This window comes from Bubalus kerabau, chromosome 10 (assembly GCF_029407905.1).
Source record: "Bubalus kerabau isolate K-KA32 ecotype Philippines breed swamp buffalo chromosome 10, PCC_UOA_SB_1v2, whole genome shotgun sequence".
Lineage (NCBI taxonomy): Eukaryota > Metazoa > Chordata > Mammalia > Artiodactyla > Bovidae > Bubalus > Bubalus kerabau.
Genome location: NC_073633.1, coordinates 75,494,741 through 75,521,596, shown reverse-complemented (window position 1 = coordinate 75,521,596; position 26,856 = coordinate 75,494,741). Strand labels below are relative to the sequence as shown.

General features: G+C 36.5%; 1 protein-coding gene across 1 annotated transcript; it reads right to left on the bottom strand.

The window, feature by feature from the left end:
- Window positions 1–443: 443 nt before the first annotated feature.
- Window positions 444–26,032, bottom strand: PSMA3 (proteasome 20S subunit alpha 3). Its single transcript, XM_055538190.1, has 11 exons — window positions 25,874–26,032; window positions 23,086–23,168; window positions 14,907–15,030; window positions 12,071–12,172; window positions 11,921–11,994; window positions 10,516–10,588; window positions 8,865–8,930; window positions 5,847–5,893; window positions 3,728–3,795; window positions 980–1,044; window positions 444–588 (listed from the first exon to the last, which is right to left on the bottom strand). Exons 1-11 carry the CDS (start codon window positions 25,892–25,894, stop codon window positions 544–546), a joined length of 768 nt encoding a protein of 255 aa, XP_055394165.1. The 5' UTR covers window positions 25,895–26,032; the 3' UTR covers window positions 444–543.
- Between the last annotated feature and the right edge of the window lie 824 nt (window positions 26,033–26,856).

Here is a 26,856-nt window from a genome sequence, read left to right as displayed (position 1 = left end):
TAACAGCTTTTTGTTTAGAGAGCACTTACATATGCATTCTGTTTTTAAGCATAAAATTTTGGCTTTTTAAATTTGAACTTACAGATCAAGAAATTTTTTAAGTGACACAACAGGGACTTTGCGAATCCTTAAATCCACTCCTCAAAATAAAAATAAAATTCTAAAGGTTAACAGTGGCTGTTAACCAACAATTACTTCACTAAACACAAAATGAGCTGTGGCATAAATTACCTATGAAGCTGGTAGATGCAAAACATGACAGTCCAGCAGGATATGATACAGATGAGCGATGGGTTTTAAATTAATCTGATTCCAAAGCCTCTGTCTACAGTATTTTAACTAAGGAATTTTACAACAGGCATAAAGCTACATCTTAATGCTGAATAAACAAGTGCTCAATTACCCCCACCAGTTTTGTCAGGCAAATATTAACCAAACTTGAATCGTTATAAGACAAAAATTTAATGAAAATTGGTAAGTAATAATCCAAGGGGCTAAATAGTTACATGGGACTGTATTAGAAATTTAATATACAAGTAAATGTTACATGTTATCATCATCTGATTCATCTTCTTCCTTCAAAGATTCCTGGTAAGAGAAAAACAGTGTTTAAAATCAATTTTTAGCACTGCTATAACAACCTGAATCTAAGTGCCTGTCATTCAAAATTCTTATAAGTAAACTGGAACACTGGTTTAGAATGTTACATTTTACTTGAATGTCTTAAGTACATCCTGCTCTATCCATGACAATATTCTTGATAGGATACACACAGTATGAAAGCATTAAATGTTCTCAAAAAACCTTGCCATTTTCACATGCACAAAAAAGTTTTTTTGGAACCAGGGCAACTTTATCCCCATTGAGGATAACCTAGAAAGTTGCTTTTAGTTCAGCTCAATTCAGAAGTGTTATTTAATAGAATTCAACATATTTCCATGATGCTTTTACCCTGAGCTGTTTTCATGCTATGGCTTACCTTGGCATATTTCTCTGCCTCTTCCCTTATATCTTTAGGAACTATTTCATGTCTTCCATTAGTTACTGTAAATTAAGCCATATATATAAATGAATTAAAAATGAGAATCACTGTGATTTGAAAAGACTAAACAGTCTAGCCAATCCATAGGTAATACCAGGTTCTTTGACTTCATCTTTTTGCTTCCCCTACATAAGCACTTACAATAAAGAAATTATGCTATGGTTTTTCCAGTAGTAGTGCCGATGTTACAGGTGGACCATAAAGAAGGCTGAGTGCCAAAGAACTGATGATGCTTTTGAATTGTGCTGGAGAAGACTTTTGAGAGTCCTTTGGACTGCAAAGAAATCAAACCATTCAATCCTAAAGGAAATCAACCCTGAATATTCATTGGAAGGACTGATGCTAAAGCCAAAGCTCCAATACTCTGGCCATCTGATGTGAAGAGCCAATGACATGGAAAAGACCTAATGCTAGGAAAGGTTGAAAGCAAACAGAAAAGAGGGCAGCAGAGGATGAAATGGTTACACAGCATCACTAACTCAATGGACACGAATTTGAGCAAATTCTAGGAGATAGTGGAGAACAGACAAGCCTAGTATACTGCAGTCCATGGGGTTGCAAAGATTCATGAGTTAGCGACTGAACAATTTATTCACAGCACGATTAGATTTTAAAATCTGTCCCTGAAGCCCTGTGGTTGCCTTAATAGAAAAAGGTTACTTCCCAATAATTCTGTATGCAATGGATGTTTCAAAGTAAACTACTCACAACTTTATATAGTCTCTTATTAAGCAGAATTTTTCCATCAGTACCTCCTAAATTTATTCTAGCTTTGTTTGTATTAGAAAAGCAGAACACATTGCAGCCAATACTGCAATTGAATGAATGCTTATTTCATAATCCAGCAATTCCACTCTTAACATATATTTCTAAAATGATACTACATATGCATGCCACAGTAGATGTAAAGGACATCCACAGCTGCATTATTCCTTTCCGTAAACACTGGAAAGGGCCCAGTTGTCTACTGAAATTCAAGACAGTGCTTACCTTTGTGGAGAAGGTAAGGGTTGTTGACTTAATAGAGGCCTAAGGGTTGAGCTATTTAAATTCTAAAATACGATGCTGTGAAAGTGCTGCACTCAATATGTCAGCAAATTTGGAAAACTCAGCAGTGGCCACAGGACTGGAAAAGGTTAGTTTTCATTCCAATCCCAAAGAAAGGCAATGCTTTGGGATTTGAACAAAGAATGTTCAAACTACCACACAATTGCACTCATTTCACATGCTAGTAAAACTAATGCTCAAAATTCTCCAAGCCAGGCTTCAGCAATACGTGAACTGTGAACTTCCAGATAGCTGGTTTTAGAAAAGGCAGAGGAACCAGAAATCAAATGGCCAACATCCGCTGGATCATCAAAAAAGCAAGACAGTTCCAGAAAAACATCTATTTCTGCTTTATTGACAATGCCAAAGCCTTTGACTGTGTGGATCACAAGAAACGGCAGAAAATTCTGAAAAGAGATGGGAATACCTGACCACCTGACCTGCCTCTTGAGAAACCTGTATGCAGGTAAGGAAGGAACAGTCAGAACTGGACATGGAACAATAGACTGGTTCCAAATTGGGAAAAGAGTATGTCAAGGCTGTATATTGTCACCCTGCTTATTTAACTTATATGCAGAGTACATCATGAGAAATGCTAGGCTGGAAAAAGCACAAGCTGGAATCAAGATTGCCGGGAGAAATATCAATAACCTCAGATATGCAGATGACAGCACCCTTATGGCAAAAAGGTAAGAATAACTAAAGAGCCTCTTGATGAAAGTGAAAAGAGGAGAGTGAAAAAGTTGGCTTAAAGCTCAACATTCAGAAAACGAACATCATGGCATCTGGTTCCATCACTTCATGGCAAAAGATGGGGAAACTGTGGCTGACTTTTATTTTTTGGGGCTCCAAAATCACTGCAGATGGTGACTGCAGCCGTGAAATTAAAAGATGCTTACTCCTTGGAAGGAAAGTTATGACCAACCTAGACAGCATATTAAAAAGCAGAGACATTACTTTGCCAACAAAGGTCCATCTAGTCAAGGCTATGGTTTTTCCAGTAGTCATGTATGGATGTGAGAGTGGACTATAAAGAAAGCTGAGCGCAGAAGAATTGATGCTTTTGAACTAGGGTGTTGGACAAGACTCTTGAGAGTCCCTTGGACTGCAAGGAGATCCAACCAGTCCACCCTAAAGGAGATCAGTCCTGGATGTTCGTTAGAAGAACTGATGTTGCAGCTGAAACTCCAGTACTTTGGCCACCTGATGCGAAGAGCTGACTCATTTGAAAAGACCCTGATGTTGGGAAAGATTGAGGGCAGGAGAAGAAGGGGACGACAGAGGATCAGACGGTTGTATGGCATCACTGACACAACAGACATGTGTTTGGGTGGACTTGGGGAGTTGGTGATGGACAGGGAGGCCTGATGTGCTGCGGTTCATGGGGTCGCAAAGAGTCAGACACGACTGAAGTTACTGAACTGAAAACTGAAGGGTAATTTGGCAGGCTGGTCTACTTGTTGACCAAATTAGCATTTACACTAATGTATCCATGCTGTTTGTTATTTGTGTACTTTTCTATGGGTACAGGCCATTACTAATTTTTTTTTAAGATTGAAAAAAAAAATGGCACCTGTAGTAAATTAGGCTTGGTACACATGACTCTTGAGAGCAAATAAGTACAGAGTAATCACTTACTTTCACCAACCCAGCTGAGCTCTAGTTCAAAAGCTTTATCCTTAACTTCATCGTGTACTATGTAAATTCTAGAACAGAAAGAAGAAATTAACATTTGGCCGTCTACAAACATAGTTCATGCACCCACTCAGCAAATCAACACCCCTTCCTAATATAAGGATTTATAAAATTATACACACAGTATAGTCTATATTATGAAAATTAACTAGGACTGATAAAAAATTAAACACTACAAAGGATTCACTATACCTTCCACCTTTATACAACCCAAGCTGTTTACTTTGATACATTCTTTCAGAGACAGAACTAAGATGTCTCATAAGGAAGATTCAAATGGGAGAAAGGTATTATCTGTGCCTTTCCAGGATATTCAGTATTTTCCATTCATTAACTGATTTTTAAACAAAAACCAATTTATTAGTTTACAATTAGTCTTCATTCTGCACTTTCTTGGCAGGAATATTTTTAAACCCCTTTACTATTCTGGATGTCCCTAAACCTGGCCTTTAAACAGTACAAGACAAACTGCAGCAAACAAGGAAGCAGTGTCACACAATATTAAAAGTAGAAGTACAAACAAGGCTTCCCTCGTGACTCAGTGGTAAAGAATCTGCCTGCCAATGCAGCAGACGGGTTTGATCCCTGATCCCAGAAGATCCCACTTGCTGCAGAGCAACTGTACTATGGGCCCCAACTACTGAACCTGTGCTCTTAAGAGCCTGGGAGTTGCAACTGCTGAAGCTACCAGGCCACAATGAGGAGCCTGTGCACAACAAGAGAAAAGCCTGAGCAGCAACAAAGACCCAGCACAGCCAAAAATAAAATTATTTTTAAAAAGTAAAAGTAAAAACAAGTATCAGCAAAGCTTTTTTTTTATTTTATAGTTTACCACCTCCCACAACAAAGTAGCAAAAGTAATTTGGAGGATATTCCTAAAGCCTTGCTGTAACAGCTGTAACATAAGAAAGTATCTTAAACTTTCCAGAACTAAAAGATGCATAGTGCTTCATTTTATTAAAGGATGAAAGGATGGCTTTCCTACACAGAACAATATAAAAATAAAAGCTGTTGTAACAACTGATACCCAGACGAGTTCTTGATGAAGGAAGAAAACTGTTGCACAATTCAATGATTATTTACTTTTTATTAGTTCTATTATATGTTAGTTGCCAGTGTCCTCTAGATTGTCATTATTAATAAATGACAATCACAGAATGGAATGGATTCCCCTTCACAAGAAAGGGCAAGGGTCTTATGGTAAAAAGGCAGAGAGGGAGGAGGGTGTCAGTAGCAGGAGTGGTAGATTGGTATAAAATTATAAAACACTTGTGATTTTAATATTTTGTTGTAACTATCAGTACAGAGATTAAGAGTATCATTCAAATAATAGGTTTATCATCAGATGATAGACCCTCCTGGACTTTTTTTCCCCTTGCATGTATTATTAGATGTAAAACCTGCTGACTTGACCATGACGACATAGTTCTAATGTGGAACAGAGGTGTTATGAATTCTCTGAAATATTACGTTTATTACTCTTTAACTCTGAAAAGCTGACTATAAAACCAGCATTTTATTAGATGTTTTGAAATACTAAATGCCTGCATTCTTTGATCTAAAAAAATAATGTATTTTGAAGCATGGTCACTGAGATTTTACTGGCACTGTTGTTGCTTACTACTGTTACACAGCTTTCTACCCTAGGTATCTGTAACATAAACTACTTCAGGCTTTCTTAAGCTATTTCTAGATGTTCTGAAATACTTCTCTATTCATCTTGTTGTAAGAACTTCAGCTGTAGACCTTAAAGTTGTAAGCTAAGGTTAATATTATTGGGACTTGTGAGATTTAAGTCGGGAGCTAGCAAATGAAGTCTCTAGAGGTTCACCATATCCTCCAAATCTTGAATTCTGTCAATGGAACAGAAGTGTATTTTATCAAAAGCTATTTTTTCCCATCCTATTCACTGTCACTTAAAATGAAGCCTCTCAGAATGTTGGATTCACCTTCTTAAAATTAATGCAATAACTAATTTCCAAACAAAACAGCCTCTTAGGATTAATGTATAAGGTAAGGTCAAGTGAAATATTTGTCAATACTAATGAAAATTTCAACTTACATTTTTGCAACTTCTTTAACAACATCACGGCAAGTCATTTCTTTCATCTACAGAAAATAAAATATATATTCATTATGTTATGAGTCAAAGGAAGAACACTTTCCACTTGTGTAACTTTTCAGATTCTTTTCGCAACTTTTATCAGTTTGCTCTTGAAATAAGATTCTTAAATATAAAACCAAGGAAAATAACCTGAAATTCAAAAAGACCAGAACTCAAGTTTTTTATTGTTTAATGTTTTTTAATGATTATGCAAAAAAAGCCTTGGGCACCAATAATTTTGTGAAATATATTAAAGTTAATAAAAATCTAGACTCCTTTATGAATTTATTCACAGGCAGACCCTGACACTTAAAAAGAGTACCAAGAAATGTTTTTTTTCTTTATAGTGAATTCAGGATAATAAAAAGCAAACAAACCACAAATACTCTGCTGTTGCTGCTAAGTCACTTCAGTCGTGTCCGACTCTGTGTGACCCCATAGATGGCAGACCACCAGGTTCCGCTGACCCTGGGATTCTCCAGGCAAGAACACTGGAGTGGGTAGCCATTTCCTTCTCCAATGCAGGAAAGTGAAAAGTGAAAGTGAAGTTGCTCAGTCGTGCCAGACCCTCAGCGACCCCATGGATTGCAGCCTTCCAAGCTCCTCCATCCATGGGATTTTCCAGGCAAGAGTACTACAGTGGGGTGCCATTGCCTTCTCCCAAATACTTCTATATGCTAGATAAACAGGGATAAATTATTCCTCGTGAAACTGTTCAGGACAAAACTGCAAAATGTCAGGGAAAGCTCTGAAGAACCAAGATCTGAGTGGAGTCTTAGAACACAGATTTATCTGATTTGATTATAAGGAAGATAAATGAACTGCAAAAGTGAACATACGGAAATCAAGGCAGAAAAATAGCCTTTAGATGCCCGGCAGAAAAGTCTGTTATACTAAAGGTACTGCAAGTAACCAGTACAGAAATTGTCTTAAGTATATGTGTTTCTGAACACATTTGACAAAATTTTTTTTAAGTGTGCAAACCTGGTGTTCATATTCTGAATATGTGGAGGATGAAAAATAGTGAAAAAATAATGAACAGTTATACAGCAATCCAAACTTGAGGTAGTTTAACTACTGCATATCTAAATTGGGCTTATTAATATTTTATTTTTTGTATTTTTTTAATATTTACAAATCTTGCTGCCCCAGCTGATAGAAATAGGAAAAATATTGGAAAGCAACAACTGTTCAATCTAGACAGAGATGTTTATTTTATGGTATTTTTTCTTTTTTTTTTTTAATTTTATTTTATTTTTAAACTTTACATAATTGTATTAGTTTTGCCAAATATCAAAATGAATCCGCCACAGGTATACATGTGTTCCCCATCCTGAACCCTCCTCCCTCCTCCCTCCCCATTATGGTATTTTTTCTGATTGAATTTGATTAAATTTTTTCATGGCAAATTGGGGGTGAAGAAAAGGAAAATACTGATATTCATATTTTTGCCCTTACAAGTTAAGTTCTATATTTAGTAGATTAATTGTAACATACAAAGGTAAACTTAAACTTGAAGCGATACATCTTAAATGTCAAATACATTTTTACATATGTTGGTAAAATTTACTTTATAAAATTATATTCTTGGTAAACAGAACACAAGTAGAAAAGCAGACCAGAGTAATGATTGAGAGCAGGGGCTGGCAAACTCTGTTAAAGGGCCAAGTAGTAAATATTTTAGACTTTCATCATAGGGATAAGGTTTTCAGTCTCCATTCCAACTACTAAACTCCACTGTTATACTAGAGCAAAAGCAGCCAGCAACTGAATATGGCTATGTTCCAATAAAACTTTAAAAAGCATCGCAACTAGGGATTATCATACAAAGTCAAGTCAGAAAGAGAAAAACAAGTATGTGGAATCTAATATATGACACAAATGAACTTAATTATGAAACAAAACCAGGCTCTCGGACAACAGAGTTGTAGTTGCAAAGGAGAAGGGAGAAGGGGGCTAGTGGAGGGATGGAGCAGGACGTTGGGGTTAGCAGATGTAAGCTATTAAATATATAGAATGGATAAACAACAAGGTCCTACTGTATAGCACAATGAACTACACTCAATATCCTATAAGCCCTAGTAGAAAGAATATATGACAGAAAAGACCACTGGTCTAAGAGTTAAAAGGTCTTGGATTGTTTGTAAGCAATAGTCTGACTCTAGCCAGTGTGTTTTAACCGAGGGTTGGACTTGGGCTAAGTGATCTCTAAGGTCCTTTTGTCAATTTTATCAATCCTAAAATGCCAAACATAAATTAGGCTTTTACAGGTCTTGGTGTTAAATTCCAAGCACTAAAAGGCTAGCATTAAAAAAGCTGAATAAGTGAATTAGTTGAGCAAGGTTCCAGTATAGCATTAACATTAAATGTACAAGAAATTTTTGTCACTGTAATTTACCAAAATACTGCTAAATCATATGCTTGTCTTGTAAGGAAGTTTCTGATAAGCAGTGAAGAGTTGGTGGGTACTATTTCAATGTCAAGTTGATCAATTTATAGGTAAAAGGAAAGCCAGCAAATTTTTAAGGAACTTTTTCCACACTAATAGATGTTGGGAACAAAGGAAAGAGAAGCAAAGGAGCGCAGACTTTAATGTGTAAGACTTCAGACAAAAGCTGTTTCCTAGTTGAAAGAAATAATACAGTAAAAGACCAAAGTTCTCAACCTAAGGGGCACAGGGTTCGGTGAATGGGTCTCAAGGATTTTGTGAAATTATATGAAATTGTTTTTTTTTAAGATTAGACAGCCATAAAAATCATAAAAGGACCCATGACACAACTCTAAAGATAATATGCTGCCAGCTTTCCTGCTCAACTAATCTAGCAGCTTCAGAAAGCTTGACTCAAAATGGCAGACCACACTTGGACTAAAAGCTTTAGTCTGTGGTGATGAAACTTAACCACATGAGAATAATGGTATAGCAGAATCACATGAGAATAATGGTATAGCAGAATTTTAAACAATAAAAATTATTACCTGAAGCTTTTCAATTTCTGTCTTTGCAGCCTGCCTGGCTTTGCCAATGGCACAGCCCCAATAACCCTATTTAAAAAGAACACACGACAACAACAAAAAGTATTATTAAATATACTATCATAAGTTATTAATGACTACTGTTTCTATTTAAAGATTAATAAAAGGATGCTAAATGACATTCAAAAGCACATATGGAGAAATACAGTAAAAAGACATTTACTAAAATGAATAATAACAAGGGACTCAAAAAGTTTAAAATATCAAACTTAAGTATAGAATAACCTGGATTATTTTCAAGAAATATCCAAAGGAAAACAAATTCTATCATTTTACACACACACACAGAGACCGTGAGCTAGAGGTATATCTGAGGCTAGAAATAGAAAAGAAATTAGCTTTATGAACTGAAATGACTTTGGAGAGAAAGAAAGAATCCCTACGAGTTAAACTCTCTAAGCCTTCTGAATGTATATATACACAGTTTTTCTGAATGTATATATACACAGTTTTTCTGAATGTATATATACACAGTTTTTCTGAATGTATATATACACAGTTTTTCTGAATGTATATATACACAGTTTTTCTGAATGTATATATACACAGTTTTTCTGAATGTATATATACACAGTTTTTCTGAATGTATATACACAGTTTTTGGCAGCACCAGTGCAGCGTGGGGAATTTTCAGTTTCCCAACCAGCAGGCAGTGAGAACATGGAGTCCTAACCCATGGACCACCAGGGAATTCTCTAATTTATATTGTAAAGGTTTTTCTTTAAATTAAGTATGCCCATTCATACTTGTATAACTATACTTGTATGTAATGACAAAACCTAAAGAGGCTTAATTTTGTTAATGAGTATAAAAACCATTAAAATCTCAGAAGACACTTTAAGAAAAGATTATTAGAGAAAGATCCAAGAAATCCCACTTAAAATCCTTTGTACTGGGGAATTCCCTGGCAGTTCAACAGTTAGGACACAGGCTTTCACTGTCACGGACCTGGGTTAGATCCCTGGTTGAACCCTGTTCGGGAAACTTAAGATCCCACAAGCCATGTGGTGCAACCAGAAAAACGAAACAAAAACCCAAAACATCATCAAAAAAACCAAAAGACTTCAAAAGGGAGGGCATTATATTCATTTTAAAGACACTGCTAATATTTATGGTAATAAAATAGCACATATTCAAAATTTTATGTTGACTATGCACTTTCTACATGGCAACCCACTCCAGTATTCCTGCCTGGAGAATCCCAGGGACAGGGGAGCCTGGCAGGCTACAGTCCTTGGGGTCACAAGAGTTGGACATGACTCAGCGACTAAACCATGCAGTTTCTATAGTAGCATATTAAAAGCCACAAATCTGGGACTTCTCTGGTGGTCTAGTGGTTAAGAATGCACGCTCCTAACACACAGGGCACAAGTTCAATCCCTAGTCAGTTCACTAAAATCCCTCATGCCATGTGGCACAGTCCAAAAAAAAAGTCACAAATCTTCGCTTTGTCTCACACCCATAAGGTTCTTGTTATTAATGTTAAATAAGAAAATGTTAAATGAATATTAAAGAAACATCATATAATCTATATGATTTAAGTGAGAGACCATTAAACTGGAATAGAATTTCAGAAGATTCAAAATTAACTCACATATGAAACACCCGATGGGTCAATCATGTAGAGCTGTGCACCGTCATTCACACTGTAAGACCCTAACATGAAACTGCACAAAAGTAATAATTTTAAACCGTGGTTCTTAATACCAGAAAAGTATTAAAAAGTACAGTGATAAAAATGCAATTTACTTTCTAAGATAAACATTGACTAATACCCATGTAACTGACAGTAAGCACTTTGATAATATAGTTTGGATAAAAACTAGTATATACTTGAAACTGTTCAAAATTCATGTGCCTTGGTTTAGTATTAAACTTTCTAATCAACCTTTCCTGCAAGGATAGCACGGCAGGGAAAGGAGTACTGATAGACAGACATAATATGAGGGCCCAAGAGCTAAAGGCATAAACATGAAAAAGTCAAGGGAACAAAATGCTTGCTATGAACACACTGAAGCTACCTCAAACTCGTGTTCCACCCTTCATTCTTTCTTGGCTATTCCCGAATATTCCTCCAGTTTCTTTTCTGCAGTAACCCAAATTGATTCAATGCATTTTTTATGTGCAACAAAATTAAAATTAGGGTACTGAACAATCATATGAATTACTGATTTTTTTGAAATTATAAATAGAAACCAGCCTCATCTTATATTACTACTTCATGTGCAGAATACCATAACAACCAATTCCCATTAAGAGCATTTTACCTGTTGCTGACAGAAGATAAGACGGAAACTAATGAAAAAACTGAGATGTCAGTACAGTTGACTACGTAACAACAACAAATGAACTCTATTTAAAATCAGTTTGCGGGGCTTCCCTGGTGGCTCAGTGGTGAAGAGTCTGCCTACCAGTGCAGGAGACACAGGTTCGATCCCTTATCTGGGAACATCTCACATACTGCAGATGAGCCCATGACCACAACTATGGAACCTGTGCTCTAGAGCCCAGGAGCCACAACTATGGAAGGCCATGCACCATATAGCCTGTGCTCCACAACAAGAGAAGCCACCACAATGAGAAGCCCACGCACCACAACTAGAGAGTAGCCCCTGCTCTCCACAACTAGAGAAAAGCCTGCACAACAACAAAGACCCAAAAATAAAATTTTTAAAAAAATTTTAATAAAATCAGTTTGCAACTTCCTGAAAATGTCTGGATCTAATTTCAGAGAATCCCCCCCCCCAAGTTTTATTAATAAATAATTGACATGCATCACTACATTAAGGTATACAGCATAAAGGTTTGATTTATATGCACTGTGAAATGCAATGATTACCACAGGTTTAGGTAATATCCATCATCTCACATAGATACAATAAAGTTCAAGTACTTCCTGATGAAAGTTCATTTCTTAAGGGTATAAAAGGCTAATAAGATGCTGGGAAAACAGGTAACTGTAGTACAGATATCACTGAATATCTCACTAAATTTCATACCTGCAGCCAAAAGGTCTAACAGCACTGTAGAGTGTATACGCGTGTACATACATGGCCACTCTGTCTGCAAGATGCTGTGGGGGGTAAAACAGAAGAGTTTATTAAGACTCTTCTCTTGCTGTTCCAGAGGCTCAACTGTTATCAACTTACTTTTAGTGGAATGTTATATCCAAAGTTAGATCTAAAGTTGGAAGCCTCTTCTCTTGCAATGTCTGCTAAAGAACGAGCGTCTGCCAATAAACCTGCTACTGCCTGGAAAAAAAAAAAAAGTACCAATTAACATTCCTATCACAAATGAAGGAAAAGTATGTGACTATGATAGGCTTACTTGATATTTTTAACAAGCATCATCATTAGAATAAATTAGTTTGGCTTAAAGGTCTTTGCAAGAATCAGACACAACTTCATGACTAAACCACCATCTTTGCAAGGCATTCTGGAATTTCGATGCTTGAGTATGGGATAACAATTTGGAAATTTCCTAACTGTGACTTCATTCTTTTGTCAAATGACCACATTAAAAAAAACTCCATGTCTCCCTATTTCCCACTTCATTATAAAGACTAAAACAACCACAAAGAAGAAAAAAAACATGGGTTTTGGTTAGAACTGGTTTTTAATTTAAAGCCATTCTATGTTTAAAAAGTTATTAAAAGTTTTTATTTAAAAGGCGTAACCTCAAACCAAATCCTTTCTTTTTCGGTGTACTAATAAATTGTAATGCCAAACCAAAACATGACAAACCACAAATTTAGTGGCTTAGAACTGCAATTACCAAACCACACACTGAGATATCCCAGGGAACTACAGTAAACTCAGAGTTGTGGGGTGTTTTCAGTTTTGGGGGAAACACATATTGAAGTAGTTCAGTTTCAACATCAGATCATTCCACATTGCCTTCAATGCCATCGGATCACTGAGAAGCTGGGGCTGCCATGATAGAAAATAAGCACTGCAAAAATCATTGTGAAACGAAGCAGGGTCGGGTGAGGCACAGCATCTAATCCAATTCCAAACTTTAAGAAACTGCAGAGTACACAGTAGTTGTAGTTGTTTGAAAATAAAAACATTTTTATTTTACTGTCATATGGTGAGGTTTTGTTTTTATAGCTACTAAGTTTTTAGAACATAACTAGTTATTTAGACCTACATATATAATACACAGAACCACTGGGTATTTCTTTTGGTCTAGGGAAGCCATGAGAACAGAAATGTTGAAACAGTTACAAGTACTGGAAACCACTGACATAAGATTTTCAGAATAAATGTTATCAAAAATTTTAATAGCCTTTTCTTCTACTGCTACCTAGTAATAGTAATGATTATGAAAATCCTTAATCCATTATTGATCCACTCATAACATGCTAAGCATTTTACATAATTACACATGAGGACAGGCACTATTACCACCATAGTTTTGCAGGTGAGGAAACTGGAGTTTAGAGTAACCCAGGTAGTGATTTTCATGATTTAAATAATCTTCCATTGCTTTGGATAAAACTCACTGTAAAGTTTAATAATTTGTCAAATCACTTGAAGATGACAATTGTGGAGACAGACTATCAATCCTTTTTTTCTCCAACCTTCTTCAATGTCTAATGTTTTGCCAATTTCCAGTTGCAAGGAATGCCATCAGTTTTTAATAACAAATGGGACAAATTTGAAAATTCTAGGAAAATCTTTCCACCACTGAACTACCTATAAGCATATATGATTTTTTTCAAAATACACCTACCGAAAGCTATCTTTTTTAATAAGTAAAAGAAAGCAGAATTCACTAATTCCCTTCTATCAGTTAGGTTGCAATCGGGCCAAGTTTCAGGAAAACATACCAGTTTCATTGGCAGTAATAAATTTGTTCAGGAGAGAAAACAGATTCAGAAAAATAATTGAAGGAAAAAAACGCATCTGTAGCTTTATAGATTACTGGTTATATTTTGCTCGTCCTTTCTGTGTTGTGTGTAACACATCTTATTTAGAAATACTAATGACAAAGCTACCAATACTTCAGCAGAATGAGTGGATCCTACAGAATCTCACCCTGAAGAATGGGCTCTAGAGTAACACACAGACCATGGAGACTCAAATACGAATCCCAGCACATTTCGTTACCAGCTGAGTGTTTCCTCATCTGTAAAAATGGGATTAATATTACTTTCACTGGTTTGTCAAGATTACATGAGATAATTTATGTAAAGAACTTCTGGCATAGTACCTAGCAAACAGAGTATGTATTCCCTTTTCTTCCTTGACTTTTCAGAAAGCAGGGTTAAAAATCACTTTTTTCTTTTTTCCAGACTGTTATACTTACTGAATAAAGTCTGATATTTATATAGGATGACTTCAGTATACCTCAGTAATCTATTTATGTCAGCTGCATGAAATAAATATAGTGATGCTTATGAAGCTACTAAAAAGGATGTGCTCACTTTTCCTTTCGTCAGACATCCTTTCCTGATACTCCACCTTACTATAAAGGTATTCTCTTTCTGATAACATCTTCAGTGTGACAGTTATCCCCAGAAAGGATACAAAAAACTAAAGACTTATTGCCTCTCAAGCATGTGCCTTGATTGGTGATCTATGCTGCCAAGATTTTTTACCCAAGCTTCTCACTCCTCTCCCCTCCTCATTTTTTTCAACTTGGTTTTTCGTATGTATCTCCAATTGGGTTATAAGAATGCTACCAGTATTCTTCCTGGAAAATTCCATGGGCAGAAGAGCGTGGTGGGCTACAGTCCATGGAGTCACAAAGAGTTGGACATGACTGAGCAACTGAGCATGCACGCATGCACCTTTCTTTTAGACAGTGAACTGCTCACAAACCAGTCTTTCTGATTATTTCTATGGCTGCTCTCTGATCTGTTTTTGCCTCAATGCTAAAGTAATAAATAGGTTCTTATAATTACATTTTTATATAGTCCAATTAATTACATCACAAGAAACTGGACAAGGCAAAAAGGAACATTTTTAAATGTGACCTTACCATTCCAACATGTCGATCAACATTAAAAAGTCGTTTGTTGGAACCTTCTTCATAAAGTTTAGACAGGACTAATTTTTCTACCCCAAAGACAACGCCGTCTTTACATCTGATTCCAATAGCTGTACTGAAACAAGTAGAAAAAAAATCAATTTTTTTAACTGAAAATAAAGGAAACTTTGTAAACTCAGGTTAAAAAAACAAAAAACGGGCAAATCTGTTTCTTAGAATATATCAAGTTTTTAAAGCAAATACATTTGAAAACTAGAAAGGGCAAACATCCTAAAGTGTGATGAATTAGATCCATACAAATAATCATGTGACCAAAAGAAACAAAATTTCGTATCATGACAAGGAAAGATAATAATACACAAATGAAAAAAGATGCTAACAAAATGCGTAACAAGTGGCACAGTATCTAGCATATGCTGGCTCTCTTATGACAAATGCTGACTAGTCATGTCCATTAAAAATGGTACATAACATGCATATAAATGATAGGCTACATACAAAATAAAAAGTTAACAGTTTCTAATCTGGGTGGGAAGATTATAATTATTTTCCCTCCTTTTGCTTTTTCTGCATTAACAATGTGTTGCTTACAGTAAGTGTAAAAGAATAAACATTCTGTTCAACTGTTTAAAACAAAATTGACCAAAAAAACAATTAAAATGTGGAGAAATTATATACCACCATTTCAAGAAAAAACAATTACTTTAAATCTTCTAATTCTTTTAACAAAGAGAATTCTATCAGAAACAACCAGAAAAATGAATTGAGCCACATGCACAAATTTTGTAAAGAATTTCAGACACTCCTTCCCCCACACTTCAGGTACCTTTTCAAGTTTAAATTCCTTGGTCCAAATTTCCTAACTCCCAAGAATCTGCAAAGCCCATCTAGCTAATTCAATTTCATATTATAAATTCTGTGCTGTACTGAATTCAACCTCATTGTCGTCCCTCAAACACCATTTTTGCTTTCAAGTCTTTATTGAAGTTATCCTGGGTACCAGAATACACTTCCTGCTCACCACAGCACATTTAAATAAATTCCACAAACTTTCACAAGTTTACTTGAATAGTCTCAGACAGCCTTTCCCAGTTATTACAATTTCTCATCTTCCTCATTTTTCAGAATCTAAAATGTCCTTTTCCCTAAACCAAAAGTTCTCAAAGTGTCATTTGTCAGGTCAAAATTATTTTTATAAAAATACAGAAACATCATTTGACTTTCTCCATTGTGTGGATGTTTGCACCAATGATACTGGCTGACAATAAACGGTAGCAGTAAATACCACTCATTGTATTCTTTATTGCTATGCTCAGTTTTTTTAAACATTTTTAGTTAAGAATGTCCCTGATAAAGTTGTAGTTAATTTTATTAGACATTAATCCTTAAGTATCTGTCTTTTTATTATCCTAACAAAAAGCAAGTTAGCCAAAGTTGTTCTGCTGCACATCAAAATATGATGGTTGCCTACAGGAAAAAGCACTGATAAACTTCATGGAACATCTGTTTTTACCATCAAAGAATAGTAACTATGGTTATTTCCACTTAGGTATGTGGCAGACTCTCCTCTAAAATGAACAAAACGAGCCTGTCACTTCAAGGAAAACAAAAGAGTATTTTCTTGCCAGTGAGAAAATCTGAGTTTTCAAACACAAACTGGGGTTTTGGAAAACATATTGGTGGTGATATTAAAAAATGTGATGTTTCTAACAGTTTATAATGAAATATGTCTACTTTAGAAGGTTTGTTATAACTCAGTGAACCAATATTTTCCAAATGACCAACATACAATGTTACAAATCATGCATGGATAAAACATGCAAAGTACAAGACAGTGCAATACACTTTAATAATAGTACGAACGGTTCATTATTATGTTTTCAGACTCCACACTGCAACTAACCTTTACGAAACTAAAATTTGTCCAGTATGGTACAGTATAAACATGCATAAGGTTATTAAATGACTCCTCTCTTTTCCAACTATGTATGTATATGAAGCCTGATTTGTTGCACAAACTTCAACAAAAGTTACAACGTACTGAACCAGCAGCAACTATGAGATGCTGCCTTTTATCAAGATTCAATTCATCACTGAGATTTTCAAGAATGTAAAACAACGCAACTCCTTTCACCACACTTTTTTTCCATACTTTGGAAAAGTAATTTTCATTAAAAATATTGTTACTTAAGTATTTTAATAATACTTAAATGTTAATGTAATTATTTGTTAACATGCAATTTTATCACTGTTACTTAAATAAATTTAGAAGTATTTTTTATTTTTTGGTTTTAATTTCTAATACAGTAAATACTGATGAACCAATAACCTGCATAAATAAATGCTCTTTGGGGTGAGCATTATGGTAAATACTTATAGAACCTAAGAGCCTACTTAATTAAATACTCGTCAAGGTTCTAATGATTTTTTTTCAAGTATAAGGATGTCCTAAGACCACAATTTTGTGTACATTTTTGTTCTAAACAATCTAGCCTCACAATTATGTTGCACAATCTTCCTTTCATATCTTGTCCCCTCAATGAGGATAAACCGAAAAATTAAAATTTAACTCCTTTTTTTCTTTTGCATATTACCTTCTAGGGGCATCCTTTTATAAAATAGTTATGATCATCATATATAGGTTTTCTTTAATAGTGTTTTAAGTATCCTTTTATATGTTCTTAATTATTTGTTTTGGTAGTTCCTGTCCCTAACTAAACAGGTACTCAAAAATATTTAACTTTTAAATCCCCAAGATTGAATTTCTTTCTTTGAAAGAATTTATCTCTAGGACTTCCTGGTGGTCAAGTGGTTAAGACTTCCCACTTACACTTCAGGGCACACAGGTTTGATTCCTGGTTGGGGAACTAAGATCTCACATGCTGTACAGATGCGGCCAAAAAATAATAATAAATAATGAAAATAAAGACAAAAATAACAAATGGGTCCTAATGAAGCTTAAAAGCTTTTACACAGCAAAGGAAACCATAAACAAGATGAAAAGACAACTCTCAGAATGGGAGAAAATAATCTGCAAAGGAAGCAATGACAACGGATTAATCTCAAAAATATACAAACACTCGTGCAGCTCAATATCAAAAAACAAACCCAACCAAAAAATGGGCATAAGAGCTAAATAGAAATTTCTCCAAAGGAGACATAAAGATGGCCAACAAACACATGAAAAAATGTTCATCATTAGTTATTAAATAAATGCAAATCAAAACTACAATGACATATCACCTCACACCAGTCAGAATGGCCATCAACAAAAATTCCACAAACAGTAAATGCTGGAGAAGGTGTGGAGGAAAGGGAACCCTCCTACACTGTTGATAGGAATGTAAACTGGTATAGCCACTAAGAAGAATAGTATAGACGTGCCTTAAAAAACTAAAAATGTAACTACCATATGACTAAGCAATCCCACTCCTGGGCATATACCTAAAGAAAATCATAATTCAAAAAGATACATGCACTCCAATGTTCACGGCAGCACTATTTACAATAGAAAGGACATGGAAGTAACCTAAATGTCCATCAACAGAGGAATGGAAAAAGAAAATGTGGTATATACATACATACAATGGAATATCACTTAGCCATAAATAGGAATGAAATTGTGCCATTTGCAGACACATAGATGGATCTAGAGATTGTCACACAGAGTGAAGTAAGTCAGAAAGAGAAAAACAAGTTATCATATATTAATGCATACATATAATGTTTTCTAGTGAAAGCTGCTGCTGCTGCTGCTAAGTCACTTCAGTCGTGTCCAACTCTGTGCAACCCCACAGACGGCAGCCCACCAGGCTCCCACGTCCCTGGGATTCTCCAGGCAAGAACACTGGAATGGGTTGCCATTTCCTTCTCCAATGCATGAAAGTGAAAAAATAAAGTGAAGTCGCTCAGTCGTGTCCGACTCCTAGCAACCCCATGGACTGCAGCCCACCAGGCCCCTCCGTCCATGAAAAGCTAGAAAAATAGTATAGATGAATTTACCTGCAAAGCAAAAATAGGGACTCAAATATGGAGTACAAATATATGGATATCAAGAGGGGAAAGGGGGAAATGTGGTGGATTAGGATTTACCTATGTACACTACTAAGAAGCAACAGAGTTTCAGAAAAACATTTATTTCTGCTTTGTTGACTATGCCAAAGCCTTTGACTGTGTGGATCACAATAAACTGTGGAAAATTCTGAAAGAGATGGGAATACCAGACCACCTGACCTGCCTCTTGAGAAACCTGTATGCAGGTCAGGAAACAACAGTTAGAACTGGACATGGAACAACAGACTGGTTCCAGGAAAGGAGTACATCAAGGCTGTATGTTGTCACCCTGCTTATTTAACTTATATGCAGAGTACATCATGAGATATGCCAGGCTGGAGGAAGCACAAGCTGGAATCAAGATTGCCGGGAGAAATATCAATAACCTCAGATATGGAGATGACACCACCCTTATGGCAAAAAGTGAAGAAGAACTAAAGAGCCTCTTGATGAAAGTGAAAGTGGAGAGTGAAAAAGTTGGCTTAAAGCTCAACATTCATAAAACGAAGATCATGGCATCTGGTCCCATCACTTCATGGCAAATAGATGGGGGAACAGTGGAAACTGTCAGACTTTATTTTTGGGGGCTCCAAAATCACTGCAGATGGTGACTGCAGCCATGAAATTAAAAGACGCTTACTCCTTGAAAGGAAAGTTATGACCAACCTAGACAGCATATTAAAAAAGCAGAGACATTACTTTGCCAACAAAGGTCCGTCTAGTCAAGGCTATGGTTTTTCCAGTAGTCATGTATGGATGTGAGAGTTGGACTATAAAGAAAGCTGAGCGCTTAAGAATTGATGCTTTTGAACTGTGGTGTTGGAGAAGACTCTTGAAAGTCCCTTGCACTGCAAGGAGATCCAACTAGTCATTCTAAAGGAAATCAGTTTTGGGTGTTCATTGGAAGGACGGATGTTGAAGCTGAAACTCCAATATTTTGGCCACCTGATGCAAAGAGCTGACTCATTTGAAAAGACCCTGATGTTGGGAAAGACTGAAGGCAGGAGAAGGGGACGACAGCGAATGACATGGTTGGATGGCATCACCGACTCAATGGACATGAGTATGGGTGGACTCTGGAGTTGGTGATGGACAAGGAGGCCTAGCGTGCTGTGGTTCATGGGGTCGCAAAGAGTCAGACATGACTGAGCGACTGAACTGAACTGAAGAATAAAATAGATAACTAATGAGAGCAAATTGTACAGCCCAAAAAACTCTACTCGGGGCTCTGTGATGACCTAAATAGGAAGGAAATCCAAAGAAGAGAGGATATATGTATACATGTGGCTGATTCACTTTGCAGTATAGCAGAAACCAACACAACATTGTAAAGCCACTAAACTACACTCCAACTAAATAGCAAAAATAATGATAAACTAAAAAATAATTTATCTCCTTTCAATGCAGGCATAGAATCTTATTTAAAATTATTTGGTTAAATGTTTTCATCAGTCTATATGTCTCACTCTTAAGAAGATTCACATCTAATTTTTCTATTTTCCACTTAGGGAACGGCTACCCACTCTAGTATTTGGCCTGGAGAATTCCATGGACAGTATAGTCCATGGGGTTGCAAAGAGTCGGACACAACTGAGCAACTTTCACATTCACTTTTTCAAGCTCACAAAACACTTAAAAATTTTCCAATTTCATTTTTCTGGTAAGGTATGGGAAGCAGTTAGATTAGATGTCCGCATCCCAGTTTTACAGACAAAAAAGTGACATTCAGGGGACTGAATACTGGAACCTTATATATTATTACCATTTGGCAGCAGTTAGCAGGAAAATTCACATCTTCTGATCCTCATCCAATATTCTATCATATCAGGTGACATAGGTCCCTTTAAAAAAGGAACTTTCCAAGTAGTTTTTCTTTATGTAAAAAAATATTCATTTTTAATGTTTCCAGTTTTTAAAATTATATTTAAGTTTGCTTAAATGAAACTGTTCACATGACCTTCCCAAAATTAAATATAACTGTTTAAAGTCATATTTAGAAATAATTTATAGAAAACAAATTGCTAAAATACACAAACCTCACAGCTAATCTCAGTTTTCTCAGTTACCGATGGTTTCAAAATGTATCTCCAGTTCTTCTTAGTCAAGACATCTCCCACCAGTTTTTTTACACCAATGAAAATGCAAAGACACAAAGGAGGAAAAGAAAAACAATAAACTTCCTCAATCTTTCTCCAACTCATTGGCCAAAGAGCCTATCTTCTTTTATCAACAGGGGAAAAAATGTCAACTCTTCTTGAATTTGACTCTCTTTTGAACTCTTTCAGGCCTTGTACACAATGACAAATACAGTTCAACCTAAAATTCTTAACAGCCTCACTTCTACTGTATTATCAGATACTGACAGTTTGTAAGTACTTACATCTATAAAAATACAACATTTAAACACAAAATCAACTAGCTTCACTAACAAACCCCATAAGAAGACTCAAAATGTATTTTTGTTCAAAAATTTTAAAATACTATTTCATAAACCATTAGAAATCTATACATCTTCTTTCTACCACCAAGAAAATGGCACCAAAAAATGAACATATATTTATTCAGTATCTACTGAGGGCTATGAGGCTTCCCAGGTGGTACTAGTGGTAAAGAACTGCCTGCCAATGCAGGAGATCTAAGAGACTCGAGTTCAATCCCTGGGTCAGGAAGATCCCCCTGGAGAACAGCATGGCCACCCACTCCCAATATTCTTGCCTGGAAAATCCCATGGACAGAGGAGCCTGGCGGGCTACAGTCCATAGGATCACAAAGAATCGGACACAACTGAGGCAACTTAGTATGCACACACAGAGGGCTATGTGCCAGCACATGCAAAGACCAGTTACTATCTATAACCTCATGAAAATTCCATAATTGAATATTGAAGGTATTAGTAGAAAGTGAGAAAACTACATCCACACATGGGCTTTTCTAATATTCTCAAAACATTTTCCTACTATGCAACTTTTCATTACATTCAAAACATTGAGCTCAAACATCAACACAGCTTATTTAGTAGCCCTAAGAAAAAATTTTTCAAGAGATCTGAATGACATGAAAGAAGATTTTTTAAATCTTTTATCTCATACCAAAGCTGCTTTATATTCAAAAGTACAATGATTACTTATATATATTATATAGATACATGTATAACTCAATCACTGTGCTATACACTTGAAACTACATTATAAATCAACTATACTTCAATAAAAAAATTAAGAATGAAACCTGTCTTGGCAGACTATTCAATTAGAAGTGATTTTTTTTAAATGATCATATAATTGATTATAAAAATTCTTCAATATAAGACTCAGAATTTGTCAACAAGCCAGTAATTCAACTAAGATATTATAGTGGTCATTTTAGTGAAGACAGATTGTGGAGAAAAAAATGGTAGGTAACCCACTGCAATATTCTTGTCTGGGAAACCCCATGGACAGAGGAGCCTGGTGGGTTACAGTCCACGGGGTTGCAAAGAGTAGGACACGACTGAGAGACTAACACTAACACTTTCACACTCAGGGTGGATTTTCTAGCTCCAAGTCACCCTTTAAGGAACTACTTCATTTTGTACGCTTTGTGTAAAAATAAAGATTATTGTTTAAGACCAAAAAAAAAAGAGTGAAGGAAGTAACCCAACAGGAAAATATCTTGGTGGTCCTACACCTTTTGGAGTATGGCAGCAGAAGAGAAAAATAAAAAATATCCCTGCTGAGATGATCATGTGACCAACTGCACAGGGCAATGAAAACACAAGGAAATAAAAGATTAGACAATAAAGTTACAAACCTATTGGCCAAGGAAACCAACGATATAAGTCAAGAATCTGAAAAAGGGAAAAGGGGCTAGCAAAGATGTTGATGAATTTGGCTTTATACACTTGAGACATGGTAGAATGTTTAAGTGTGTAATTCTGGAGTCAACTGGAAATATAGTCACATGGAAAGAGCTGGCCTAAAGAGAAATCTGGAAATGACTAATAAATTGAGATTATTTTAGGACATGTATTATTTGTGCCAAAGTAACATAACAAAGCCTAATTACCAAAAACAAAGAGAAGGAGACATTTAATATCTGGCTAAAACACACTAATTTCAAGTAAAACATTGTTTCTTACCTACTATTTTCCACAGCCTTCATAGCATATTCAACTTGAAAAACTCTTCCATCCGGAGAGAATGTTGAAGCTGACAGATCATACTACAAGGAAAAGGCAATAACAAGCTTAGAAGGATGCACCTTTGGTAGTAATAACAATTTTTTCCTAAATGGCTTACACATCAGAAATGTGTGTTCAATCTCAGTGAAGATTTTGCTTTGAAGAGAAAGGGAAAGCATGTCAGAGCAGGAACAGCAGCTAAGAGAAAGTTACACACTTTAGATTTCTGCTATTGACAAGCAATGAACAGAAGTCCTGGGTAAAGTCAGAACTTTTCCCACACAGAACATGGCTCATTTCTGAAAAAATTACCAAGGTAGAAACAACACTGGCTTCTCTTTAGCACCACAGCTTCTCATAGCTGTTGCAGTAATGAATTAAAGGAGCTTGGATACATCATTTAGCATTCAGATATTTAATAAGCATCTATTAAATGTCAGTCACTATGAGAAAATACAAAGACTGCTCATTCTTAAAGTCCTTCATTTTCAAATCAGACCTCAAACAGATTCAGGTGCTGGAGATAAAAGGTTCTACAATGAAAAGTAAGACAAAGTGAACTTATGGTCTCAGGGAATACCACAGACTACCTGATCAGGGAAGACATTGCTACGGAAATTATATTTATGTTATTTAAGCTGAGCCAGACCTAAAAGACAAGTAACTACTCATTTAGAATATGGAGGAGTGTCCTGGCATCTGGCATAAAAGACCTCAGGGTAGAAATAAGAGGAGCAAAATTAAGAAAAAGGAAATAATGCCACTGAATCTTGAGCACCATAAATGGTAAACAGAAGAGTAAACTATATTAGAGGCATATAAGGGCCAAGTTATGCTAAGTCTTTTATTTTAGGCTGGAGCAGGAAGTTTAAATTTTATTCTAAATGCAATAGAAAGTCATTGGAGTTTGGGTGGGGTGAGGGGAAGAGGTTCTAATTTTTTTTTTAAATGCTGTTCATCTGGTAAATGAATTACAGAGAAAACAAAAGTGGAAGCAGAGATAGGGTATTGATGAATTTGGCTTTATACACTTGAGACATGGTAGAATGTTTAAGTGTGTAATTCTGGAGTCAACTGGAAATATAGTCAACGGAGTGTCTTAGACCAGAGAGAAAGACATGGAAGGTGTTATCCTTTGAGGGCGCAGTCAAAAAAACCTTGCTAATGGATTGGCTTTAGGAATACAGTAAAAAAGAACTCAGAAGTGCATCATAGATTTTTTTTTTTTTCATTTAAGCGACTAAAATTGAACCATTCACTGAAATGTAAATTGTAGGAGATGCAAAATGGCAACGGAAGAAGAAAACCCAGAGATCTACTCTGGACGTGTCATTTGAAATGCCTATCAAACAAGTGGAGAGAAATGTCAAGACAGGTCTTCGCATCTGGAGTTCTTGGGACAAGACAGGCATTAAATCTTCAATAGTGGTGCTTCCTGCCTCTCAGCTTGTTGGTCTGTTAAAGAAAGATCTTTAACTCTACCAGCTTAATACCAAAACATCTCACCTATTTATATTATCAAACATTTTTAAAGGGTTTGTAGAACCTTTCAGAACACTATTAATCTAGGGTAATTGGTCTGTTGGTCTGCTAAACGAAGATCTTTACCACCGTAATACTCAAAATTTCTCACCTATTTATATTATCAAATATTTTTAAAAGGTTTGTAGAACCCTTCAGAATACTATTAATCTAGGGTAATATTAATGTAGTTGCAAAGTCAATTTGCTACAACATGCATTACTGAGCATCAACTAATCCAAAAACGGGATGACAACCTTAGTATAAATCGCCTATTATCCAACTTGGAAAACCAGTATTTGGGCCTAATGGTGAGAATCAAAATCTTATGCACAATGGGAGTAGATGAACTGAGAAACCCATTACCCAATGCCTCTAGTGGAACCAATCAATAAATATTTCTAAACACTATGTTTTCTATATGGGGAAATACATAAAAGGAGCAAGCCGAAGATTGTATATATGCAGTACGTTTAACAAAGGAAAGTTAGTAGGCCGAACAAGTTAACAAATCTAACTCCAAAATCCTGGACAGTCTGTTCAAAGAAGCGGTTAAGTCCGTAGCTAATCATTTAACGCTTACGGTACTGAGACCTCACACTGCTGTTATTTCTCTACAAGAAAAGCTGGGACAACGGAAAAATGTTAAAGATTCTTCAGATTCCGCTTTTTTGACTATTTTCCTTATCAGTTCTCAGAAGGTTCCAGGGACTCATAAAGAGAGGTCCATCGGTACCCTCGAAACTAAGGCAGAGAATCCCCGGGAGTCAGAAGCACCCCAGGAACTGCAAGGGTGCGGAAGTGGGGGAGAGGTTCTTGGAAAGCGGAGTCACAAACTTTGGACTCTCGAGCCGCCTTGCCTCAGTGGTGCTCAAGAGCTTAATTGTTGCCCAAGTCCTTCACAGCGCGTGCACACACACCATTTCAGGCCTCACGAGTTTCCACTTTCGGTTTCCCTAAGTGGCTAAAGAAAGTGACTCAGCAACCTAGAGCGGCTCCAAATCTCACTGCTGCGCGGCCAAGCCCGCTACACCTGAGCTGAGAAGCGTCAAGTCACGGTCACCGCAGGCGCGGGCCTAGACCTCCCGGCACCGCACAACTGGAAGCTGCCCACCTGCCCCCAGGCAGTCCCAGAGGACCCCGAGTCCGCGCACCCACCGCGGTCTGTCAGCGTTCCCTTCTACGCTAATCCTTAGACTATCACACAGAGAAACAAAGAACTTACCCCGGTGCCGATTGAGCTCATAGTGCTAAAATCACTGGGACTCTTACAGCTTCAGGCCTAAAGCGATTCCCCCAGCACCACAGCAAGAGACTAGTAACAAGCTCTCTTATTGACTATTCTTCCAACCAATAGCCTTTTCTGTAGCTCGTTCCTGGAGCGTTGGTCCACGGAACAGAGGATTGTGGGAAAAGGGGAGGGGGGAGGGGGAAATTCACCTGGCGAGTAACGCGCATGTACAAAAGCAATCTCACCGGGGTTAGGTAGGCTCCTGGTTGTTTCGTCTTCGGTTTGGGTTCGTAGATTGGTTCTGTCTTCTGGTTGCTTGAGAAGCTGCGCCAGTCCTTTTCCTGGAATTATTATTTATCTTTTATCCTTCTCTTTCGCTTCCTTATTTTTTTTTTTTAAAGCAAAACGGAGAGATGTTCTTATACTCTTAAAAAGGCCAGAGAAAACGGTAAGGGAGAGGTCTCCCTCCACCATTGGCGGCCTGATTCTAACCCAATATATTGAGGCAACCCTATCATCCACCTATTCTAACAAGAAGGAAGAAAGTTGCATTCTTGCATTCTAAGGGTATCACCTCTGGGCTTAGGTCGGAATTTTACAGGATTAGTACCCTTTGTATAACTCTAGTAAAATTAAGGATAAGCTTGATTAAATATTATTTGTTGAACTCTATGTCCCAAGTACTCAAGTTACACCCTGCTGATGAAACGATGAAAGAGACAGCACCTCATCCTTTACACTCAATGGGAAGAAACAGGCAACAGAGTAAATAGGCAAATAGTTGCACCTTTTGGTAAAAAAAAGAGAGAGAGAATGGAAGTTTGAACTTTAAACCTGTTACTTAAGGAATGACTTTCCGAATGGGTGATACTTAAATTGAAATTTGGGATTGTTCTCTCAGTGTAAGCTTGGCTTATTATAGGAACTGTCAGGTCAGTATGGCCTTAAGCGGGGGAGAGTGACAGGAAATGAAATCA